Source organism: Terrapene carolina, unplaced genomic scaffold, assembly GCF_002925995.2.
Source record: "Terrapene carolina triunguis isolate 2854851 unplaced genomic scaffold, T_m_triunguis-2.0 Scaffold182, whole genome shotgun sequence".
NCBI classification, from domain to species: domain Eukaryota; kingdom Metazoa; phylum Chordata; order Testudines; family Emydidae; genus Terrapene; species Terrapene triunguis.
The window spans coordinates 753,177-771,929 of NW_020664533.1; the positions used below are offsets into that span (position 1 = coordinate 753,177).

Here is an 18,753-nt window from a genome sequence, read left to right on the forward strand (position 1 = left end):
CTCAGTTTTTCTTGATAAATTCATTCAGACACCACATTACTGGAAAAAATACTCCATCACAGGGAATATGCACATGTTGCCACCACAAGGAGTAGGCACGTGTTGCTGTTGAGTAAGAAGCTGGTGCTAACAACACCAACACATATTTTTTTAAATGCACTTTTTAATGAGTATTTCCAAACACTACAAAATGTACTGCAGAAGAGTACCAGTTTTTGATTTTGAAATTACAGTTTACTCTCTTAATTTTACAGCATTCTTTTAATAATGTAGTTCCATTGACTTCAGTGGAGTAACTCCTGATTTACCCTAGTGTAAGAGAGAGCTCAGAATCAGATCCATAGACTTTTCTTTCTGAGAGGTTGGGACATTGGGAAAATGTATGGAAGCAACTCAGATACTACAGGGCTCCTCCTCATAAGAACTTCAAGATAATTTCATTAACAGGCACTGGGGCACTCTTCAGAAGTTAGGCCTGTCATTTTAAAGTAAGCTCTCCATGACCTGCTGCTACAGCTGCTGCTTTGAGTAGAAGCAGAAACTCAGGCACTGGAAGTGACAGCTCTGAAGAGCCTCAGCATTCTAAATTAAATCACTATTTAAAAACTGAAACTAATACTGAAGAGTCCTTTAATGGGATCTTTCATAATATATTTCTATCAATAAGTGCTCCCAAGTGCTAACGTCTGCATTCAGAAATAGCAGAAATCTCTCAAGCCGGAGTTGGAAGAGGCTAATGGGTGTTATTTTAAAATTAGAGCAAGGTATAATATGTCAGATGTTATCCTGTTGTCCAAATAATTAGGATAAACTTGAGTCCTCCATCCCCAATTTGCATCAAAGTTTAGAAGGAATCCGTTTGTGAAAGTTTGAATCTCCCATCAACAGCTTGCAACAGCTCCTGAAAATATTCAAAGGAAAATCTATTATTTTAAAATCTGATTTAGGGGCAGGTTGGGATATTCTTATTCACATTTGGTAGAACCTTATAAACCTGGTCCAAAAGCAGATTTTCCATCCTGTGGAAACAAAGTGAGGTTTTGGAATTTGTTGCCATTCCCATCAAGACAAAACAAGAGACCTTTTGAAATGTTTCACAAAAAACAAGACCAAGCCCCCCCAAATAGCCTGGTGATTAGGGTACTCCCTTGAGAATGTGGGAGACCCAAGTTCAAATCCCTGATCTGCCTGATTTGAAGCATGGACTTGAACCTCCCACATCCCAGGCAAGTAGGCCAACCTTTTGGGAAAGACAAACACACCTTTATCTATTCCCCTTCCCAGTGAAGATTCCACTGGAATCTTCCCATGAAAACTTGGTTTTGATGAATCAGCATTTATCATGGTCTCCCCACTTACTTATCCAACTTCTCCACCATTATCACACCATTATCTACAGGGCAGGCACAAAGATTTGGATTGATCCTTAGGGGTAAAGCTAAATGAAACAGGCACATTATTCTATTGTATTATGTGTCTCAGAACATTACAAAGTATAGCTGCTCCAAATACGGTATCAGTCTTCTATATTCTGCCACAGATGTCATGGTCCCTGCATGGACTGATTGGAGGCGAGAGTTGACGTATTGTCTCTCATTCAGTATCAGAAGTTTGACTCTTGCGTCCAATAGCTCCATGATGCCAGCCCCCATCGCCCACTTGTTAAATTTTCAAACAAGCAACTTTGTGTTTTCTCCTTTGCTACCCCTCTCACATGGGATGTGCTTCTGTAAACATGCACAGCACCAACTCATTATCCACCTTCAAATGTCTCCTTAAAACTCTCCTCTAGTGTGCTGAGGACCACTGCCTGTCATCCTGAGCAATATTGTCTTATTGTTGCCTTGTACTCCCACATCGGGCTGTCTGTATCCATGTGTTGTCTTTTGTCTTATACTTAGATTGTAAACTCTTTGGGGGCAGGGATTGTTTTTCTTTCTAGGTTTGTACAGTGCTTAGTACAATGGGATCCTTGTCCAGGGGTGGGGTTCCTAGGCTCTACAATAATATGAATCATAATAAATAACCTACTTTTCTATCTCTGCATTCTCAGATGAGGATGAGAAAATGTAAAAGTGAATAAATATAATTTACTAAAGTAGGCAAGTTGTCTATATTCTGCTCCCACATATCTGTGGAAATGATTTTAAAAAATGAAACGATATATCCTCAATGCTGATAAGAAACTTCATTATACATACTTTTAACCCACCGCATAGTGGATTAAGGCCTCATGTGATACATCAGCGGAATTTAGCTCAGTGTTCCTAGCAGCAGTATTCCAGCTGTTTGAGAGATTTTTTTTTTTTTACTCCAGATAGGATGGTAAAAAACCCAATTCTATATCCCTTTTACTTCCTGAACATATTTTTGGGGCACATATCTAGGACCAGAATAGATCGTGTACTTGTTGTTACAAAGGGGTTTTGTTTTGTTTTGTTTTGTTTTGTTTTGTTTTGTTTTGAATAAACCTTATTCAAATATACATAAAAACAGAATGAAGGCTAAACAGGATTTATCATCATACATTTTCTCATCTATGGCATTTTCTGTTCAACCCACTAGAACAGTTTGGGGGCTGTGTAACTGGGTGTCTCTTCAGAATTGGGGAGGAGAAGGGGATTCCAGTCTTGGGATCTAAACAAACAAATAAGGCTCAGGTCCATGCAGGGGTGCTGGAACAATTTGTGTAGTGGGGATGCTGAAAGCCATTGAACCAAACTGTAAACTCTGTATATAATGGAAACTACATCAAGCCACGGGCTGTTGCTGCACCCCCAGCATCCCTAGTTCCAGCACCTACGGGTCCATGCCCTGACCTCTTTTTGCTACCTTTTCCAAGATCATTTTCTTCACCTCCTTCCCACAGTACAGTACAGCCTACCCAATCCCTTATGCTTCCTCCCTCTTTGCCTGAAGGAATTTAACACCATCAGGGTATCTTCCCTCTTGGTGCAGAGTGAATCCCCCTTCCCTTCTTGTAGATCACCCATCATCATAGTGTACCACGCTCTTTTATGTCTATCTTAACAATACCCCTGTGAGATAGGGAAGTGCTATTGTCCCCATTTTCCAGATGGGGATTAAAGCACTGAGAAGCTGAGTGACTTGCCCAAGGCTGTGGCAGAGCAAGAAATTGAACGTGGGTCTCCCAAGTTCTAGGCTAACACCTGAACCAGCTGTTCATCTGGTTCAGAGATGTTCCATTCCAGAAAGCATGTCTCTGACAGATACCGTCTAATCTCTTGTACCAGTCTGTTTCTCCAACAATTCTTCATCGCCAGAACGTTCCCTAGCACTTGTGGCTTGGTTTATACGACTAGTACCAGTCTCCCATAAGACATCTGAATCCCCAGTGAGACACTTTCCTCTGTATTTAAACATGTAATTGTTCTTTTACAAACCCAAGTGTTGCTTAGAGTGTCCTTATGTGGGATTTGGACATCCTATTGAGATGACCGTTTGAAAATTGGTCCATCAGTGAAAATGTTTTATGCATGCTATGTTGTATATTGAGCATGTCATTATGGCAGAAGAAGTGAAACATGCCGACAGCTGGAGAATTGTACGTGAACCCTGGAATTAATTATTCACAGGCAAAAACAAATAACTATATCAGTACATTTTCCATGGTTTTGCAAATAGAAAGCTGTGGAGATGGTTATTCATTTTCAGTTGACATCCATTTAACTTAATCATAGGGTCAAGTTCCAGACTGTCATTTGTGTTTGTGTTGACACATATTCCTTGAATGTATAAACCGGTAGAAGCAGCGGGTTTTTCTCATATTTGGGTTCAATAGTTGAGCTGAAGTAACACTAAGCAAGAAGATTTCTTTCTAATCTTAATGGCCAAACTTAAGGTCTGAGCCCATTCCCTTTAAAGTCAAAGACTGAACTTTCATTGACTTCACATAGATGCAAGATTCGGGTACCTAGATTATGCACCTAAGAAGGAAATACAAGCATAACTCTGAACAATAAGACAACTGTGTTCTTCAGGACAATGGAATTTCCTCTGGGATTCTTAGATACATTCATTGTCAAAGGGACCAGTGCATCAGAAATAAAAACCTCTCTGAAGAAGTGCTTAAGCTCTAGGGATAAACTGGAGTATTCCCCTATGTTAGTACTGTAGCATTTATATATTCATTTAGCGCTGTGTTTTGTGTGCTTCCTCGCTCATCAGTGGTTTTACCGTGATCTTTTCTTCTTTTCTTTTCTTTTTTTCAGCTGGTTAATAATCCACTGGCAAGTCAAGCAGCAGCGGCTGCAGCAGCCGCAGCCATGGGCTCAATAGCAAGCTCACAGGCCTTTGGCAATGCACTCTCCAGTCTTCAGGGGGTCACAGGTCAACTAGTCACTAATGCACAAGGACAGGTGAGTGGAAGATGGAGAAAACGGTGAATTCTTATGGCAGATTGATCTTTGGATAAAAATGAATTTCTTTTGCATGACAGCAATTTGTAAGTGCACATATTGAGGATAAATAAATAATGTTTACCAGGAAAGGTAAGAAATAGAAATGTTTAGGACTGGGGGCGGGGTGGTGTTAGAATGGGGAATTTGTTTTTTAAACTGAAAATGGTTTCGCTTTTGCTTTTCTAATACAATCTTGGGAAGAGATTACAAGAATGTAACAATGTGGTATTTTAAGTGTGCAGATTGTTGCTGCGGCTCACTTTGCTAATTCAAGAACCTGATAATTCTCACCAAAAAAACAGCAGTCACTCCCCATTTCTAAGCACAGATTTAATAACAGAAATCTACACTGAAGTCTTATAGTACCAAGACTGCATTATTTTTATAAACTATACCATTTATTAGTATGCAATAAAGTGTTCATAAAATATACCACACTAGTCAAAATAAATTAACAAAGCATATTTTGTAATACAGTGTCTTTGATTTAATATGATTATTTGCTCACTGTTTATTAAAGCACAAAATTTAGCAACCTGTAATGGATCTGCCAGTCATTAGTGCAAATTCAAGAGGCTCTGTTGTCTTTTAAAAGCCTTTTAATACTGTGTTTTAAACACAATAATTTGTACATTTTTGAGATGTCTAAAAGGGAAGTTTCATCATATCATGCTTATTTACAGAGTTGCTTTTTTGTCTTAACTGAAGCTGATATCATTCTGGTCCTGCAATATGGCCCCAGTTCAGAAAGGTATGCACCTAACTTTAAGCACATGAGTGATCTCATTGACTTCATGTTCTTAAGTACCTTCCTGAATCATGATCATTGACTGGCTTTATCCTCTCATCTGTCAGTAACAAAAGTAATGTGACTATTTGTTTCACAGCAAATAGTATTATAATAGAATCATTATAATAAGTGTAATAATATAGTTTAAGATTACTATTGCTAACTTGGTACTCTATACCAAAAAACAAACCTGTTATTAGAAGAGATACTACTACAATGAAAAATTCAAGCTGATTCCAGACACTTCAGTAGATGTTTGATGGACTGGTACAGCCCTGGATATCAGTGATTATAAAGTTTCATTCTACAGTTCTTGACTTACAATTCAAAAAAGCACAAATTGTAAGTTCTTCTTTTCTTCCTCATAATTTTATGTCACTGAGTTTTTTTACTAGAGACAAAGGTTACATTTTTTTCTGATCAGTAAAACAAAACAAAAACGGTATCCTCAAACTTTATAGGGATTTTTTTTTACATAAAACATAAACAAAGATGCATCCTGAGCTTCAATCTCCCCATCTAAGTCCCAGAAAAAATGCTGACCTTGTTATATTTACTGGGTGGGTGCAGAATTGTTCCATCACTACCCCGAGGGTTGAACGATGGAGCTTGTCAAAGTGAGGCCTTATCTAATGAATCATCTTATCGCAGGTGCACACCACACATATTAAAGGAGGATTGTATGAACAATGTGCCCTCTACAATAACCTTTCAATGTCTACTTTAACCCTTGTTTCAATCCCTTTTCATCAAAGGATCATTTTATGCAGCCAGCTTTAAATGGAGGCTCTCAAAAGCCTATTAAGATTTCTGGAGACATGGGGTATTGGTATGGAAGAAAAGTTGGTTATAATACCTATAATTCATAGTCAGATCACCTCCATCTAGAAGGCCTGCTTCTTTATATCTGTGCTCCAGAAATAGTGCATATCCTTCTCTCACAAGAGACACTTGGCTCCTAAGATGTAAATTGTAAGAGTTGAAGATATACATCCATGTCAGTTTTTCAGTAGTTTTTTCTTACTTATTCTCTCCAGAAAACATGTAAGTGAAATATATACGTAAGTCGGGTGCTTAATGAATTAGTATAATGAATATACCAATGAATGAAACTATAGTCAATTGGGCCAGGGTACTGCTAGTTACTCTACAGGTAAAGTAAAATCTAATAATTCCACAGGTTTCAGAGAAAGAGGGGGGCTCAGAAAAAGAGTCTTTTTCTCTATTGTTAAATAAAAGTACAGTGTATTTCTGTCTATTCAGCCTTTTGGGGCAGGGACTGTCTTTTTGTTATGTGTCTGTAGAGTGCTTAGCACAATAGGGATTTGGCTCCTGGCTGGGGTTCCCAGGCACTATCACAATGTAAATAAATAATAATCATGATAATAATAAAAATAATAAGTGTTTTCTATAGCAGCCATCTCTATAATAGTCTATGGCTCATAGCATGCTTCTGAAGCTATCCGTCCATGTAACAGGCATATTGCATTTTAGACAGAGGAGTCCTGTTGAGTCTGCCCTTGCCAATTAATACAATTCTAGCAAAGCAGCAAAAATGGTGGGTCTGACTTTTAAAACTTAATCCATAAGTGAGTAGTGGGTTTGGGTACCTCTGCTTTTTTGAGTGCTCAACCTGAGACCCTTTAAGGGGGTCTGACTTTCAGAAAGTCCTGAGCACTTGCCCTCTGAAAATCAGGCTTCTTCAAAGAATCTCAAGTTTGGAACCACAAATCACTAGTCATCTCTGGAAAGTTAGGCTCAGGTGATTTACCATTTGTATTTGCAAACATAGTAATTGTAGACCCCTTCTTTTTTTTTTTTTTTTTTTTTTTGTATTAAAGATTTAGGTCTTGTATAATTGTCTGTCTGTTGGCTAAATATATGGTGATCCTTAATCCCTTGTAACACAGTGACATAATGTAGGTCAAAACTGAGATCCTATTGCAAATCTAGGGGAAATTACCTTTTGGGTGACATATGACTTGACCTTCAACTCCAACCATTTTTATGTTCAGAGTGTCCAGATTATACAAGTGTGACAACATTTTATGTAGCAAATTTGTACTGGTTTAATTTTGGACTTTAAAAATGATGGTATGATTTCTTTTCTTATGTCACTACTACTCATTTGAGAAGCCTGAGTTTTTCACAGCCAAGATATCAGAAGAGATCTTATCATTTAGATAACAAATTTACATCACCTGATTAGTTTGTTATAGTGTAAGTGGAAAAATCTATGTTAATTGTCTATATTCACAGGCAAATTAGGTTACTCTGTCTTCAAAGTTAAGAAGTCCATTTGTACAACAGCGCTGGGCTTCTGGCACCACTTTTGCACTTGGAATTATTTCAGATGCAGAAAAATAGAATATTTTTATTACTCTATTGAATGTAGAAGAAAGCATAGACATTTTATGTTTTAGCTGTTGGTATTAATATTTTGGAAGGAGGTAATGCCCATTGAATCCCTAGTTTTTAAATCACTACAGATTCGAAAGCATGCTTTATGGTGATGGTTACTACAAAGGCTACCCCCGCCCAGTTTTCTACTTGACTAAAATATACAGCCATATTCTACCCTCAATTACACTCATGCAATCCTGTTGACTTCAGCAGGGTTTACATGGGTTTGAAGTGAGGGTGAAATGCAACTTAGGAAGTTCAGTCATTTTATAATAAGGGCAAGAGCTTTTTAAGAAGAAATATACTCATTTTGTGAACCTGAGGGATTGTAAAATAGAAATGACACCAGAGAGTGGAAGAACATAGCATGTTAAAAAAGTGAAATCTAATAACTTTATAAAACTGTGTTGTGATGAGGAGAGAACAAAACCACCTAATTTTCCTTTTTTGACATTAATGTGAAAATAATGTCAGTGTTAATATACATGAATAATGAACATGTTAATTATACAGTGGATTTAAAGAATGATATCAGTATCATCTAAGAATACCATCTAAAGAACTCAATCTACATTGAACATTTGCCTAACTCCCTGGATATGAAAACCTTCCACATATAGAGAACCTTGGGTGCAGTTCACAGAGATTAACATACATAACTATCTGTACACTTTAAAAATTAATTATTGCTATTTAATCTGCAATTAGTTTGCAAAACTAATCAGAGAGAGTGGCATTGTTGATCCAATTCGATAATAGATGTACTTTGGTTCTCATTATTCTGATGAGAGGGCACACATTTGCTCTTTGAGCTTCTTGATAGTAAATGGTGCTAATGAGGCCTGATGGATTCTCTGCTCCTAACAAGGCTCTCAGCAGTGAGAGTGATTACAATGGAGATAGATTTGATGGGATGCGCTCGCTTTTGTAGTGTCTCAGCTGCTGACACTCTACGACATAATCAGGTCACAGAGCCGGTCACAGCCATCAGCGAAAGCCATAGCTCTATCCCTCATTATTAAAGTGCATTATTCAGTTCCAGGCCTTCACAATACAGCCAAGGGCCCTTTTTTTTTTTTTTTTTTTTTTTTTTTTCTCTTAGATACAAGGGTTAATAAAATAAAATACTTCATCAGCTGAAAAAGTAATAAATTAAAGAAATGGAAATAAAGCATTCCCTTTCAAATTCATTGAAGAGTCACAATTAAATAAGCTGGGGAATTTTTGTCACCCTGTGCCGTATATGGTACAATGTAATATTCTATGAGCAATAAAAACTGGGGACAGGATTCCAGGGTAGGATTGTGACTCTTTTTGTAGATTGATTTTCTAAATACTAAAGTATCTCCCATTCAAAAAGAAATCTCTCTCAGTGCAGCCACTTTTTATGTATGTATTTTTGTTATTTTCATGTTCTTTTGTAACTCTGCTTTTCCTTGGTGTGGCAAGCACTTGCCTATAAACTAAGTTTACAAGTGACATTTTTGATGGCTCTCTTGTCTTCTTAAAAGTTTGAGGATAGTAGAGGCATCAAATTAATGTATTTAGTCCAAAACTGGATTATAAATTATAAGACACAATGTTATAATTGTTCTATTTCTGTAAAACCATACAATGCCCTTCTTTTGAAGAATGCAATATCTGCAGCAAGATATGCTACAAGGTAATTGCAGCATTTTATTCCTATTCTAGATATATGCCCTATGGATGCCTCTAAATTGTAGATCCTGTCTATGCAAAGAAGTTGCACCAGTTTAATATGAGGTGTAATTTCAAACCAGTTTAGTTAAACTGGTGCAAAAGTCCTAGTAGACATTCTTATTTTGGTTTAAATCAGGTTTATTTTGGTTTGATTTACGTTGATTAAGCTAAAGTGTAATAAGCCACTCTTAAATCGAAATAAGAGTGTCCACACAGCAGTTTAAACTGGTTTAAAATTAAATTAAAATAATGTAACTTAACATCTGTGAGTAGACAAAACTTGAATGACTAATGCATATCTTTTTCTTGGTAAACAATATTTTTTTGTTCATCTCGTTCATGTCTGACAAACGATACAAAGGATTTTTCCATTCTCTTACCTTTAGAGTATGATACAACCAGCCAGTGAGCAGATGTGCAAGGGCCTGGTGAAAATGACAGTCCTCGTGCTTACATCAGTGCAAGGACTATGCAGTGCTAGCACTTTTCGTATCACTAGCTATCTCAAGGAAGTTTGGAAGAAGCTGTGCCATGGCCCAGCTTCTATTCTGCACCAGCCAGCAGAACTGGTTGGCTGTGGAGAGGAGTGAGTGCATGCTCCATTTCCTTATGGGGTTTAACAGTGGACGTATATTTGTTACCCTGCAGGGAGTTCTGGAGCCACACTGCCTGTGTGAGGTACAATGCCTGTCAGAGCTGCCTCTGAGGCCTTGCAGTTCACACCACTCTCCATATCTGCCAGTGTGTCCACACTAGACTTTTTTCTTAAAATTTCCCACCGTGGCTACCACCACTAGAGCTGCACAGCTGGTAGCAAAGATGGGAACATTCATGTCTGCTAGCCACCAATGTTTTAACCACCATGTCATCTAACACTGCTCACAGCCATCTAAACAATGGGGATTAAAACACTGGCAGCCTTGTCTAGACTACCATTACCGCTGGCTGATTTGCACTGGTAAACATTGTGCTATCATTAGGACTTAGGGCCATTCCTTGGGGAGCCCAATGCCAGAATACTCTATTTCAAAAGACCTTCAGATTGGCAGACTGGAGCTGCCATTGGTCACACTCTTTTTTTTCCCCTCTAAATTTGACTGGACTGCGGATTTACAACTCTTGGACACTACAGGTGTGGGGGGAAAGAAAGGGGTCAGTATCTTTCTCTGAGTGTGTTTTCGGGCAGAAAAGAGGCACATCCTGTTAAGAAAAGTCAACAGAAAGGAAAGAATTGCTCCATTGGCTTCTCCTCCCCACAGCTATGCAATGAAAGGAGCTGTTTGATTCATTATCTCCCTAGTGAATTTGTATGTTAAAGGAATATTTGTTTGTTTATGGAATTATATGTTTGCTGGGTTTTTTTACTGTTATCCTGCCTCAATTTTGAAAGAATACAGAGCAGGAAATGGTAGAAATGTTAATATATATGGGCAAGATCCTTAGCTTGAAGTCAATGGGGCTATGCCAATATACAGCAGCTGTGTATCTGGCCAGTCTACTTTGGACTTCCGCATCATTAAAATTTAGTTTGGAAAAAAAAAATTACCATCCTCAAAACAAAGGAACAATTTCAGATAAGCCAATAGAAACAGAGAGACATTTCAGATTCACAGATATCCCATATTTCAAGGAAAAGATTCTAACTTCCTCACAGGAAAAGAAAAAAAATTCAGAAAAGGGAAGAAAAATTCAGAAGGGCACTATCCAAATAAGCATCTCACCACCACCACAACTTAGCATGTTTGGATACCAATTCACTCTGCAGAAGAGGTCTGCTTTAAAGAGGAGGGTGCAACTCTTTGCTCCAAAACCTCAAAGAAGTGGGTGTTACATATAGATCAGATCAGACACTGAGGTGAATGCAATATTTCCCAGAGCAGATTCTTCTCGCTCTCAAAGCAGGCTAAAAAGAAGGATATGGGAAGCTAAATCACACATACTGCAAATTAGGAGCTACAGAGGGAATACCGTTGGAAGAGAATTTACTTGGAACCTACTCAATAATTTTGGGAAGGCCCAAAAGGTATGGAGGAGTCAGAGCAGTACTGGGCCTCGGGTCAAGTCTCTAAATAGATTTACAAAGGATGGTAAAGGTGCATATGGAGACCTCTATTGACATGAAAGTAGTCACTATTTATATATTCCTATCCAGAAGTGCCCTTTACATTTCCTTAATACACATCTTACGAGACCGGCTACCTGCTTGACTTTCCTATCCAGGGGCGGCTCTATGTTTTTTGCCGCCCCAAGCACGGCAATCAGGCAGCCTTCAGCGGCATGCCTGCGGGCGGTCCGCTGGTCACGAGGATTCGACGGCGTTTTGATCTGCCAGTCGCGTGCGTTCGGCATACCCGCTGCCAAATTGCCACCGAAGCCGCGGGACTGGCGGACCTCCCACAGACAGGCCACCGAAGGCTGCCTGACTGCCGCCCTCACGGTGACCAGCACGCCGCCCCCACAGCTTGCGGCCCCAGGCATGCGTTTGCTGCGCTGGTGCCTGGAGCCGCCCCTGTTCCTATCAGTACTGGGAACACAGACATATCTCAAAGAACAATCTATTTGGCATCTTCGAGGGGTGATAAGTATGGTAAAGGAGAACATTTTCATATTTATTGAAAGACATGCCAAACCCATATCAACCATTCAGATGGTTCTGAGATCACCAAGGTCATATTCAGAGGTCAGTTCAAAGGTCACAGTGAGACTGCTGGGAATTCAGGTCTCTTTGTGTCCGCCCCATAACATGCAAAACCACTTGAAGTGTGGCACATCAGCTCAGCCTTTCAGAGGTGGCTGCCCCTATAATGTTCAAGAAAGTCTTCCCCCCGAAAAAGATGAAGAGGAAAGTATAAGCCATGGACACATGCATATTGCAAGGGGAAATGCTTATGTGATAGAGTGACTCAGAGTCAGTGATTATTCAAGGAGGCATAGAGCATAAATTGACTAGTGTTTGTGAACATTTCACTGGCACTTGAAAACAAAAAGGATGAGACACAAAACAGGCAAACCCTGGTAGTGACAGAGAACACAACAGCAATGGTATACATTACAGTCAAGGGAGAATGAAATCTTGGCTCCACAGAAAAGCAGCCCAACTGATGAACTTGGAAGAGAAAAACCTTTCATCCCTGAAAGCTCTTCATGTTAAAGGAGAGGAAAACTGGAGCATGAGTTGGCTGAGTCACATCATGGTAGGCAGGGAGAACTGAATTTTCATTATGTAGCATTTGTAGTGATAACTCAGCACCTGGCGACCCTAGTTATGGACCTATTGACTTCTAAATGAAACACCACGACAGGAATTCTTCAATAGGAAGGATTTGTGAGCTCTGGCCATAGATCCAGAAATGGCCCAGAGAATTCCTCTACGCTTTTCCACTTTTCCACTTCTGTCAAAAGTTGTACAGAACATTCAAGCAGAAAAAGCTGAAGTCATCCTGGTTGCTCTGTACTTCAGTGGGCATTGGATCAGACCCTGAACAGGGCCGCCCAGAGGGGTGGGCAAGTGGGGCAATTTGCCCCAGGCCCCGGGCCCCGCAGGGGCCCCCACGAGAGTTTTTCAGGGCCCTTGGAGCGAGGTCCTTCACTCGCTCTGGGGGCCCCGGAAAACTCTCGCAGGACCCAGCTTCTTCCGCTCCAGGTCTTCGGCGGCAATTCGGCGGCGGGGGGTCCTTCCGCTCCGGGACCTGCCGCCGAAGTACCCTGAAGACCCGCGGCGGGGGGTCCTTTCGCCCCGGGACCCGCCGCCGAAGACCCCAGGCCCCCTGACTCCTCTGGGCGGCACTGACCCTGAAAGAGTAAGCGTTTGTCTTTTCTTTGGTAGGAAAACATAATAGTCATTGGTAGCAAAGGGAGTTTTGTGTGCATGTGTATGCAAACTGAGTACGTACCAAAAAGAAAAATGGGTTTAAAAATACCTTTGCTGATGCTATCCAAGATATCGAATTTTTAAAGGACCTTTTCACTGAAATTTGCATTTTATGCATTAATTTAAATAAATATTACATCTAGGATAGATAGTTCTTATAGAAAATGAATGAATGGTCATATGACAGTGGCAAAGAATCACAGAAAGTGTTTTTCTTTAGACACAACATGGATTTTATTAAAATAAAGAAAACAGTAGAATCCCTTAAACTGCTCTCTCTGCTTCACTGTGGACATTCTACACAGAACCTTGTCCAGTTATCCCTCCTGCATGGCTTCCTGCTGCATATTTAAGGAAACAATACACACATCCTCCCAGTTTAAAAATCCACTTCTCAAGAAATAATTTAATACCAAGACACGACGCAAACAGTAGCCAAATAAACATTCATTTTCATTTTTGATGCTTCAAATACTCTGACAGCCAACTTTCAAAATAAATGGTTTGTTTTAGAAGTGGGATGTGTCATATTAGCATCCATCCAACAGATAAGAAAAGAAAAATAGATCAGAGAGTGATTGGGACATCAGGGAGACAGTTCTAGCGAGAGACGAGAAAGCCAGGTACAAGTTATAATGTTCAAAAAAATAGCTAGCTATCAAGAAAGAAATTGTATAAATAGGTCATTGCAGCCCAATTGGAAAAAAAAAGTTTAATTTTAACTTGTTAGTCAGAGTCTCCAGAGGCCTGATCCTCTCTCCCCAATCCTTGCAGGATACGTATATTAAGCCATGATGCAGCTTATTTGATGCAATGGATTGCTAGATGGACAGTGAGAAGCAGGTGATATCAGACTCACATAATGCAATAGTGTGGGTCCAAAGCAAGAAGCAGCACCCATTTGGCATATGGTGTTAGCGTAGGGTTGCCAATTTAGGTGGGATGTATTCCTGGAGGTGTCATTACATGACATAAACTTTAATTAAAGATTAATCTTTAATTCCTGGAGACTCCCGGACAATCCAGGAGGGTTGGCAACCCTATGTTAGTACCATCAGACAGATCCCATCAAATTATATATCCTCTTCCTTGCTTTCATTCCAAATTTCTCCTCTTCTCTCCCACTCGGTCACTTTATTACTTTGATTACTTGTAACCCTTTCTTTAATCTTTTCTTTCTTTGCTTTTGTTAGTTCCTTCTTTAAAGCCTTGTGCACATTTAAATAAAGATGAATGGCTACCCAGCCTTCTGCTAAAGTATTTCTCAGTGACATTTGGGGTTCCAAAACATGCTGATCGGTGCCAGATTAAAGAATTTTAGGGTTCTCTGCACATTGGCAATTGGGGGCCCTCCCGTCTTCCTTGCCCCGAGGGGTGGAAGGCCCTGGGCGGAGGGAAAGTTGGAGTGTAAGCCCACAGTACACTCACCCTGGCACAGCTCCAATCCTGCAGGGGTGGCCCGGCTCCCTGCTCCAGTCCATGGGCTCTCACCACAGCATGCAGGCAGGATCTCCCCACCCACTTCCTGGTCTTGGTTGTTTCTTGTTGCTTTTTTGGGAGTGGGGCAGATAGACAGCATTCCCCCTCTGTGGTTTGGGGAGGGGGATCATGGAGATGAGTGCCACATGAAAATGCACCAAGTACACACTGGTTAATCCAGGCCTGATCCACTTCCTCTCTCTACCATCCTCCCCACTTCAGCCCCTGCCTTCAAGTTTTCCCTAAGCGGTAACATAACCTATATGCACTCACACACATACCTGTTATCTAGCTTTCAGGGTCAGTTTCAGGGGCCAGTAAGAAACACTGCATGGATCAGAACACTCAGGTGAATGAAAGATAGACACAGGGGTTGAGTCCTGTGTCTTTATAAACTTTATAACTTACCAATAGTGAGGAGTGCTATATGCCCATCTCCTCTCACATACCAGGCACTTAGCTGGGTCCATTGCAGAGTTAAACGAGTCCCACCATAGAACCATTAACTCAGGCTAAAAGAACAGGAGTACTTGTTGCACCTTAGAGACTAACAAATTTATTAGAGCATAAGCTTTCGTGGGCTACAGCCCACTTCTTCGGATGCATATAGAGTGAAACATATATTGAGGAGATATATATACACACATACAGAGAGCATGAACAGGTGGGAGTTGTCTTACCAACTCTGGGAGGCCAATTAAGTAAGAGAAAAAAACTTTTGAAGTGATAATCAAGATAGCTCAGTACAGACAGTTTGATAAGAAGTGTGAGAATACTTACAAGGGGAGATAGATTCAATGTTTGTAATGGCTCAGCCATAGACCCTCTTCATAAAATCATAGCGTTTAAGGCCAGAAGAGACCACCAGATTTTTTCCAGTCTGACCTCCTGTATATCACAGGCCATCCAATGCACACAGCACTGCACATTAAACACAACAACTGCTAGGGCTCAGCTGCCTTCTGAATCCTCTCATCCTTCTCCTGCCACAAAGCGAGTAGACTGTGCCAAGCAGGACCTTGATCTGCAAACACATCAGGTCCCCCACTTTCTCCTTACAGACACAAGGTCCACTAGCAAAATCCCAGTCTCATTTACCTTAAGGAGACGGTCCTTTTAGCTTTTATCTGCACTGGGCACAAACCGCTAGTTGTGGTGAACAAAACCTTCCTAAATTATCTCCTAATGTTCCCCTTCCTAGTCCTTTTACTCTAACTGTGCCTCCACAATGCTGTGAGAAAGACAAAAACACAGAGAAATTATCTCAAGTAGTCTTAAGTACAGTTTGGGAATTATTTACAGGTTATCTGTTGGAAAAACAGTTACATGGTTTAATAATGGCTTGATTGCCCACAGACACAAATCTAAATATTAATAAATGTGTGTCTATAAACAGCTAGATAGCTGGTGCAATGAGTTAAGGCACTATCCTTTCACTGCTGGAAACCACCACACAATTTGGTACGATTGGTAGTCTCTGAACAAGAGAATCAGGACTGGAATACTTAACTGGTCCGGAAAATTGAGGTTTATTAGCAGAACTGTGTGAGGAAGATTGCACAGCTCCTGCCCACAGCATGCTTGCTCTGACTTGTACTCTGTTAGCCTCTCATATTTATTAACATCAAATTCTGTACCCTCTCCAAAATTTTGACTTGATGTTTCAATTTTTAGTAGTTTAAATTTGATCTCATAGCATTTTAAAATAGTGAATTGTGCATTTTAATTCTACTCATGCTATTTGTTTTATATTTATAATCTCTCACACGATTACTGTAATTTACAAAGAAACCTTATATATTTGTGGTTAGTCTATCTTGTCCAGCAAAACATTTTCCACAGTATGATCACACCTGCAGATGATCCCTCCCCTTCACATATATTTGTGTCTGTGCATGTTTGTATAAACACACACATACTCTCACTTCATCTCTGTATTATGTACATTCATATCTACACATTCATGTATATATATACATTTTATATGTATGTATGTATATTTTTTGTGTGTATGTAGATATAGGTATACATATATGGGTAGGGTTGATATAAATAGAGAAGAATTGACTAGTGATGCTATAAACAAAGTAATATAATTCTCATAAACAAATGTCATTTTTGTGGACATTCTTTAAAGCAAGATTCATTGCAATATGCCTTGCTGCGGTGAAAATCTTAAGGGATATCTGCATGCACATCCACAAACTGTCTTCTGTTTCTCATCTACTTTCTCATGTTTTGCATCTACTTTCTCATTTTGGATGGAGGATAGCAGCACATAGGATGGTGAGAAGAGAAATTTTGGCCAGTCATCAGAGCAAGACCTTTATGAAAAACGTTAATGTATCTTTAATATCCATATACAACACACCACATTTTGTCTTTAAGATTTCTTCTGAAAGAGCCATACAGCATAAGGTATATGGTACTCAGTTTATCAGCATTAGATAGATGATGAAAACCCTACCAGGATTGGAATCTGTGTCTTTGGGGGAATCTAATTTAGGGCTCACTGAAAATTTTCAGAATTTGCAATTCTGGCCAAATTTTTTTGGTCAAATTTTCAAAAAAAGGACTACATTTTTGCAAAAATTTTAGCCTGCTTTTTGACCAGCTCTAGTCTAATTATGTCAAATCTGATGCTTAGGCTACTACACTATATATGTTATTCGTAAACAAGGTTTTATTTCTGTCTATCATATACAGGAATAAAAGATAGAGTTGTCCCTATGGGAAAATTCTTACTCAACAGTATAGTGTGTCCAGTATTTCTGAAACAAAATCACATGAGTAAATGTACTACAACAATTCCCTTTTTTCTGTATACATGTGAAAACATAGGTGAAATATTATTGAGTCGAGCTCAAATTCTTATAACCAGATCCATCGATGGAAAGGGTAGCTGGTAAATAGCATTTATTGTGGAAAGTAGCACCCAGAGCTCCCTCCTGCCTTTTATTTCTCCTTAAAAATCATATGCAGTGAAAAGACAGAGCAAACATGAATGATGAATGCCTGATTCACTAAATCACTATAGTCTTTGGCAGCCACATAAAGGTAAAAATGTTTAAATTGGCATTATACTATCCAGAAAATGATGCAAAAGGAGCCCTCAAAGAATACAGAGGAAGGGGAGATAAATGAGCATCATGTCAAGAAGGCAATTTCTCTCACTGAGTTTGTACAGAACATGGAAATTTGACTTCCAAGAGATGGTTAGGGATTCTTTCTTATAAATCTTCAGTCTAGAATCATTCCTGAGCATTTAAAATAATATCAACAAAATTAGATCTTAAGAGCATTTTAAGTTATATCCTTCCCAGGGAAATGTGTCAAGATATTACCAGCCAAGTTGAAGTCATTTAACGGAAGAATCACTGTTTCATGTTTCTGAGTATATTAGATAATGGTGAGCAAACTGGTTTGGTTTTGTCCATAAGTTGAACAGAAGTTGCATCCTCGTGAACCCTTCTTGAGATGTGAGGGGGTTTATTTTGTTTTAGCAGTGACTTGCAAAGGGAAAAAAGGTGTATTGCTGATGAATAAAGAAGGCCTAAGTACTTAAATAAAGACATAAATCTGCTTTTTGTTAACACATAGAAATTCACATCATGAGTAACATTTTTCAAAAGGGCCTACATGACTTGGGAAGCCTAAGGCCTAATTTTGAAAATTAATTTGGATTTAGTGCTGAAGTCATTTTTTTAAATGAGACTTGGGTGCTTTTGAAAAGTTTACCCTTGGGCTTGTAAGTCATTCAGATTTTTTTGAGAATTGTACTCCTTGTCCACTCCATTCTTCCTGAAAGTCTGTATGGATGACTAGAGCACTAGCAAGATTACAATATCCAAAGTACCAAGGAACTGAAAGCTGAGCAACTAAAAAGTGGAGTGATACTTATTCAGACTTTTAAAAATGATGGATTCTCTTTGGATTTGGTGTAATTTTGTTAATGCCTACTTATCTCAAACACCTGGATAAGCAACCAGGGGCGGCTCCAGGCACCAGCGCAGCAAGCGAGTGCCTGGGGCGGCAAGCCGTGTGGGGCAGCCTGCCGGTCGCTGTGAGGGCGGCAGGCAGGCGGCTTT

The 18,753-nt window shown here is 39.5% G+C and overlaps 1 protein-coding gene across 2 annotated transcripts in view; it reads left to right on the top strand.

The window, feature by feature from the left end:
* The window catches only part of LOC113407042 (POU domain, class 6, transcription factor 2), a 384,418-nt gene that overhangs the window by 316,125 nt on the left and 49,540 nt on the right, over positions 1-18,753 (top strand). For both annotated transcript variants that reach the window (XM_026654131.2, XM_026654132.1), the window contains one exon: positions 4,233-4,379. In XM_026654131.2, the coding sequence (XP_026509916.2) occupies positions 4,233-4,379 (147 nt within the window). The remainder of the gene's footprint in view (positions 1-4,232; positions 4,380-18,753) is intronic.